Raw genomic sequence first — 7,541 nt, 5'->3', positions numbered from 1 at the left:
TATCACAGTGATCAAAATAAAAAAATAGTAAATCAATCCCCCCTTTATCATCCGCTTAGTTAGGTAAAAATAATACAGTATAACAAAAAAAATGTATTTATTTCCTTTAAGGTTTGGGTTGGGGCTAGAGCTAGGGTTAGGATTGGGCTAGGGTTAGGGTTGCGGTTAAGGTTATGGTTAGGGATGGGATTATGGATAGGGGTGTGTTGGGGTTAAGGTTTGACTTAGAATTGGGAAGTTCCACTGTTTAAGTACGTTAGAGGGTCTCCAAAAGCGACATGGCGCACCCATTGATTTCAGCAAATTTTGTGCTCAAACAATCAAACGGTGCTCCCTCCCTTCTGAGCCCTGCCATGCTCCCAAACAGTGGCTTTTCCCCACATATGGGGTATTGACATACTCAGGAGAAATTGCACAACAAACTTTGTGGTCCATTTTCTCCTGATACCCTTGAGAAAATAAAAAATTTGGTTCCAAATTAAATTTTTTTGTGAAAAAAGTAAAATGTTCATTTTTTTCTTGCCACATTGCTTTAGTTTTCGTGAAGCACCTGAAGGGTTAATACACTTCTTGAATGTGGTTTTGCGCACCTTGAGGGGTGAAGTTTTCAGAATGGTGTAACTTTGGGGTATTTTCTGTTATATTGACTCCCCCAAACTCACTTCAAACGTGAGGTGGTCCTTAAAGAAATGGTTTTGTAAATTTTGTTGGAAAAATGAGAAATCGCTGGTCAACTTTTAACCCTTATAACGTTCTAACAAAAAAAAATCATGTTTCCAAAATTGTGCTGATGTAAAGAAGACGTGTGAGAAATGTTATTTATTAGCTATTTTGTGTGAAACCACTCTCTGATTTAAGGATACAAAAATTAAAAGTTTGAAAATTGCAAAATTTTCAAAATTATTGTCAAATTTCCATTTTTTTTCATAAATAAACGCAAGTCATATCAAAGAAATTTTACCACGAACATGAAGTTGTAAGTCACGAGCAAACAAGGTGTCCTGCTCCCCAGAAACCCCTCGCTTTACAGATTTTGCTTGAAAAAGGCATATTTATGCCGCAATGTTGTGGAAGTATATCTGTATCCACAAGGTCCCTTTAGGTATTTTTGTTTTTTTGCCTCTAACTTTCTTATGAATAATACATTTTCTGTCTGAGTACAGAAGTTTTCGGTTTTTTTTATACTTTTTTCTTCAAAGCACCAAGATTTCCCGTGAGCAGCCCTTAACCCCTTATATGAAGTACTATACGTCACGAAAAATAATTCTCAGAATCAGTGGGATCCGTTGAAGCGTCCAGAGCTATAACTTCATAAAAAGACAATGGTCAGAATTGTAAAAGTTGACTTGGTCATTAAGGGATTAAAACTGATTAATAAGTTATAATTACCCCAAAATAATGCGATTAAAAAACACAGCATTTCCCAGAGAAGTGAAGCCCCTCATACAGTTACATCACAGGAGAAAATTTAAATTTCTGACTTGTAAGGAAAACCATTACGAGGTTGCAGGTTATGACTCCCCACAATACCGCGACCCTGATGGCTGCGGAGTGCTAGTAGTCGTTATATAGAAAATCCTGTAAACAGTGACTGATAATCCCTCCGTTATCATTCTAGGAATATATTTTACGTTTTCTTTAAATAGAAGCAAAAATATAACTTACAAAAAAGGCTAAAATGGAGAAAAAATTTCTGTAATGTTTATATGCAAAGCGAAGAACGATAATAACCTGAGACCACAATGTACAAGAAATGAGTCTTTACACATAATACAAGTGACATTAATTCTCCTCTAGGAGGAGACGCCGCCGAGCTCCGGTCTCTATTACACACCAGTAACCGTCACATTATAACCACAGAATTTACATGTCCCCAGTATTTCCATACACAGTCTCTGGGGTCTCCTGTGTCCCCCGTCACTCTCTATATAGATCTCATTGTACAGATTGTCTCATCTTATAGTTTCTCTCTGACGCTCCAGACACATCAGGATGGTTTCTCGCAGTTATCTGCTGGCTGTGATCTTCATCTCTATTCAGGGTGAGAGATTCGGATCCTTCCATGATTGTGTGTAGAGAAATCTCTACAGTGGATCCCTCATCAGATCAGGATTTCTAGGAAGATCCCGACATTTATCAGTAATGAATCTGTCTCTTCTAATCCTCAGGATCCTCTGGAGAGATTGTGATGACCCAGACTCCAGATTATATCTCTGTGTCCCCCGGAGATACAGTCACCATCTCATGTACGGCCAGTGCTGGTATAAGCAACTATTTAAACTGGTACCAACAGAAATCAGGAGAACAACCAAAGCTTCTTATCTATGCTGCAACCACCCGATATACAGGAGTCCCAGACCGGTTCTCTGGATCTGGATCTGGAACTGCTTTCACTCTTACAGTCCGAGGAGCGACAGAGGACGATGCAGCAGATTATTACTGTCAGCAGGGTTATAGCTTCCCTCTCACACAGTGATACAGAGCCGTACAAAAACCTCCTCCTCATCCCCCATGATGTCGCTGTATTACAATGTTGTGTAGAGGAAGGTGCAGAGAATTAGCAGAGCGCTCAGTGATGATTTCTGTCTTCTCTTCTTCCTCTGGGAATAGATTCTTTCTGTACAGATCATTGTATAAACCAGTCAGGTATAAACCAGCGCTGACATAATGATTACAGACTATAGGAACATCTGCACCGGAGGAGAAACTCTGAATGTGGCCGGACAGCGGAGCGAGCTGATGAGAAACAGCTTCTCCTACTTTACACTCAGTGATTTTATGATATAAAAGTAATAATCACAAATCAGAATCTCTACATTTGCTGTTGCTGTAATCGCGCTGATCCACAGAATGTAGATGACGCTTTATTGCGCAGCATGTGAACAGCGTCCAACTACAAACATCAGGAAACATGAGAATTGTTCCTGTTTTTACTGAACTTTCTATCCTAAATATATAACAGAGCAATATAAGGAGAGAACGATGAGACGTCTGTAACTGGGATTAATACTCGTTATATGGGGACTGAGAATGTGAGAACGTGCGGCGTCTCCATAGACGGATGAGTGAGATGTAAGTGATGGAGGAATCCCCCAATCATCACATGAAGGGGGAACCCATCACCTCCTGGGCGTGTGAGTGATGGGCAGAGAGAGCTGGGGGGATTCCATACATATGTGACCCCACTATTATAGGTTATGGGAGACCCATAATGGCCAGGTCACACAGCCGTATAGGGAGCCTGTCAGCAGGTTGGTACATATGTAGATAGTGGTACGGCAGTAGAGGAGCCTAACCCCCAATAATGATATCTTTTTTTAGAGATCCATTGTGCCAGTCATGGGAAATCAACTTCTAGAATATTTTTTGTAGTTTTTAACCCCTTTCTGACATGAGACGTACTATACCGTCCATGGGCCCCGGGCCCCTATGCCCATGGACGGGATAGTACGTCTACCGCGATCAGCGGCGCCCACGTGGTGAGCGCCGCTAATCGTGGCCGGGTGTCAGCTAATTATCATAGCTGACACCCGGCACAATGTGTCAGGGGTGGTCACGGACCGCCCCCGACACGTTAACCCCTTGCACACAGTGATCAAACATGATCGCGGTGTACCGGGGGTTAAAGGGAAGCATCGGCAGGGAGGGGGCTCCCTCCGTGCTTCCCTGAGCCCCCCACGGCAGCGCAATGTGCAGCGCTGCTGCGGGAGTCTCTTTCCCTACAGGCCCCCGAATCCAAGATGGCGACGGGGGCCTTCGGGGGCCTGTAGGGAGCTGACTTCCTCACTGCCTGCAAAGCGCAGGCAAGGAGGAAACCTGCACACTGCCTGTGACAGATTGCTGATCTGTCACAGTGATCTGTGATGTGACAGATCAGCAATCTGTCACAGGACAGTGATGTCCCACCTGGGACTATGTAATAAAGTAACAGAAAAAAAAAAGTGTTAAAATAATTTTTAAAAAATCGCCAAATAAATTAGAAAAAAAAAAAATATTCCCCAATAAATTCATTTTTTGGAAATAAAAAAAACAATAAAAGTACACATATTAGGTATCGCCATGTCCGTTACGACCTGCCCTATAAAACTGTCCCATTAGTTAACCCCTTTAGTGAACCCCTTAAAAAATAAAAATAAAAAACAAAGCAAAAAATAATGATTTATTATTAGAGTTGAGCGAAACGGGTCGAAAAATTTCAAAAGTTGCCGACTTTTGGCAAAGTCGGGTTTCATGAAACGAAACCCGACCCTAGGATGAGGTCGGCCACGAGGTCGGCGACTTACGCGCCAAAGTCGCGTTTCAAAAGTTTGTTTTGCGCTCTTTTTCAGCCAATCAGGATCCATGGACACTGTGGGCAACGTGATGACATAGGCAGGGGTCACCACCATCTTTCAGAAGGGCATGCAAGTGATTGGCTTGCTTTGGTGGGCGTCACAGGGGGTATAAAAGGGCGTGCACACCGACCGCCATCTTACTTCTGCCGATCTCAGTATAGGGAGAGGTTGCTGCTGATTCTGTAGGGAGAGCGTTAGGCTGGGAAGAAGACAAAAAAACTGCTTCTGCTGCTAGCGATTTGGCCTGCACAACACACCAGTCACTGTGTGTGCAGTGCAAGGGGAGGCTATATAGTGGTGTATCAGTGGTGTTGGTTGTTGGGCTGCCTTCTAAGGCTTCCTGACATTCCTGCATTGCTGTTTACCCACTGCTCCGCAAACTGCTTTTTTAAAAGCAATCCCAATTTTTTTTCTTGTCCTGCTGAGAAGAAAAAAAAACTGCTTCTGCTGCTAGCGATTTGGCCTGTACAACACACCAATCACTGTGTGTGCAGTGCAAGGGGAGGCTATATAGTGGTGTATCAGTGGTGTTGGTTGTTGGGCTGCCTTCTAAGGCTTCCTGACATTCCTGCATTGCTGTTTACACACTGCTCCGCAAACTGCTTTTTTAAAAGCAATCCCAATTTTTTTTTTTTGTCCTGCTAAGAAGAAAAAAAAACTGCTTCTGCTGCTAGCGATTTGGCCTGTACAACACACCAGTCACTGTGTGTGCAGTGCAAGGGGAGGCTATATAGTGGTGTATCAGTGGTGTTGGTTGTTGGGCTGCCTTCTAAGGCTTCCTGACATTCCTGCATTGCTGTTTACCCACTGCTCCGCAAACTGCTTTTTTAAAAGCAATCCCAATTTTTTTTTTGTCCTGCTGAGAAGAAAAAAAAACTGCTTCTGCTGCTAGCAATTTGGCCTGTACAACACACCAGTCACTGTGTGTGCAGTGCAAGAGGAGGCTATATAGTGGTGTATCAGTGGTGTTGGCTGTTGGGCTGCCTTCTAAGGCTTCCTGACATTCCTGCATTGCTGTTTACCCACTGCTCCGCAAACTGCTTTTTTAAAAGCAATCCCAATTTTTTTTTTTTGTCCTGCTGAGAAGAAAAAAAAACTGCTTCTGCTGCTAGCGATTTGGCCTGTACAACAAACCAGTCACTCTGTGTGCAGTGCAAGGGGAGGCTATATAGTGGTGTATCAGTGGTGTTGGTTGTTGGGCTGCCTTCTAAGGCTTCCTGACAATCCTGCATTGCTGTTTACCCACTGCTCCGCAAACTGCTTTTTTAAAAGCAATCCCAATTTTTTTTTTTTGTCCTGCTGAGAAGAAAAAAAAACTGCTTCTGCTGCTAGCGATTTGGCCTGCACAACACACCAGTCACTGTGTGTGCAGTGCAAGGGGAGGCTATATTGTGGTGTATCAGTGGTGTTGGTTGTTGGGCTGCCTTTTAAGGCTTCCTGACAGGCTGGCATTGCTGTTTACCCACTGCTCTGCAAACTGCTTTTTTAAAAGCAATCCAATCTCCCTTATCCTCTAGTCACTTTTGTCACAGCTGTGCCATCGAGCCTGTGACATAGCGCTCAGATATCAGTGGGCCTCACACAATCCAAAAGTGTCCAGTGTCCACAAGTGTGTGCAGAAATTCAAAATCTCCTTTATCCTCTAGTCACTTTGGTCACAACTGTGCCATCGAGCCTGTCACATAGCGCTCAGATATTCATTGGGCCTCACACAATCCAAAAGTGTCCAGTGTCCACAAGTGTGTGCAGAAATTCAAAATCTCCCTTATCCTCTCATCACTTTTGTCACAGCTGTGCCATCGAGCCTGTGACATAGCGCTCAGATATCAGTGGGCCTCACACAATCCAAAAGTGTCCAGTGTCCACAAGTGTGTGCAGAAATTCAAAATCTCCCTTATCCTCTAGTCACTTTGGTCACAGCTGTGCCATCGAGCCTGTCACATAGCGCTCAGATATTCATTGGGCCTCACACAATCCAAAAGTGTCCAGTGTCCACAAGTGTGTGCAGAAATTCAAAATCTCCCTTATCCTCTCGTCACTTTTGTCACAGCTGTGCCATCGAGCCTGTCACATAGCGCTCAGATATCAGTAGGCCTCACACAATCCAAAAGTGTCCAGTGTCCACAAGTGTGTGCAGAAATTCAAAATCTCCCTTATCCTCTCGTCACTTTTGTCACAGCTGTGCCATCGAGCCTGTGACATAGCGCTCAGATATCAGTGGGCCTCACACAATCCAAAAGTGTCCAGTGTCCACAAGTGTGTGCAGAAATTCAAAATCTCCCTTATCCTCTAGTCACTTTGGTCACAGCTGTGCCATCGAGCCTGTCACATAGCGCTCAGATATTCATTGGGCCTCACACAATCCAAAAGTGTCCAGTGTCCACAAGTGTGTGCAGAAATTCAAAATCTCCCTTATCCTCTCGTCACTTTTGTCACAGCTCTGCCATCGAGCCTGACACATAGCGCTCAGATATCAGTGGGCCTCACACAATCCAAAAGTGTCCAGTGTCCACAAGTGTGTGCAGAAATTCAAAATCTCCCTTATCCTCTCGTCACTTTTGTCACAGCTGTGCCATCGAGCCTGTGACATAGCGCTCAGATATCAGTGGGCCTCACACAATCCAAAAGTGTCCAGTGTCCAAAAGTGTGTGCAGAAATTCAAAATCTCCTTTATCCTCTAGTCACTTTGGTCACAGCTGTGCCATCGAGCCTGTCACATAGCGCTCAGATATTCATTGGGCCTCACACAATCCAAAAGTGTCCAGTGTCCACAAGTGTGTGCAGAAATTCAAAATCTCCCTTATCCTCTCATCACTTTTGTCACAGCTGTGCCATCCAGCCTGTGACATAGCGCTCAGATATCAGTGGGCCTCACACAATCCAAAAGTGTCCAGTGTCCACAAGTGTGTGCAGAAATTCAAAATCTCCCTTATCCTCTAGTCACTTTGGTCACAGCTGTGCCATCGAGCCTGTCACATAGCGCTCAGATATTCATTGGGCCTCACACAATCCAAAAGTGTCCAGTGTCCACACGTGTGTGCAGAAATTCAAAATCTCCCTTATCCTCTCGTCACTTTTGTCACAGCTGTGCCATCGAGCCTGTCACATAGCGCTCAGATATCAGTAGGCCTCACACAATCCAAAAGTGTCCAGTGTCCACAAGTGCGTGCAGAAATTCAAAATCTCCCTTATCCTCTCGTCACTTTT

At 44.1% G+C, this 7,541-nt stretch overlaps 1 gene segment (V, D, J or C); it reads left to right on the top strand.

Annotated features, from left to right (window-relative positions):
* The first annotated feature begins 1,992 nt into the window (after nt 1–1,992).
* Nucleotides 1,993–2,476, top strand: LOC141098797 (immunoglobulin kappa variable 1-39-like). The segment is given in 2 exon segments: nt 1,993–2,041; nt 2,169–2,476. Coding segments are annotated over 2 exon segments (357 nt in total).
* The last annotated feature ends 5,065 nt before the right edge of the window (nt 2,477–7,541 follow it).

This window comes from Dendrobates tinctorius, unplaced genomic scaffold (genome assembly GCF_039654945.1).
Source record: "Dendrobates tinctorius isolate UK_male_01 unplaced genomic scaffold, ASM3965494v1 ptg000095l, whole genome shotgun sequence".
NCBI classification, from domain to species: Eukaryota; Metazoa; Chordata; class Amphibia; order Anura; family Dendrobatidae; genus Dendrobates; species Dendrobates tinctorius.
The sequence above is the reverse complement of the archived record's forward strand: the minus strand, read 5'-3'. Positions and strand labels throughout refer to the sequence as shown.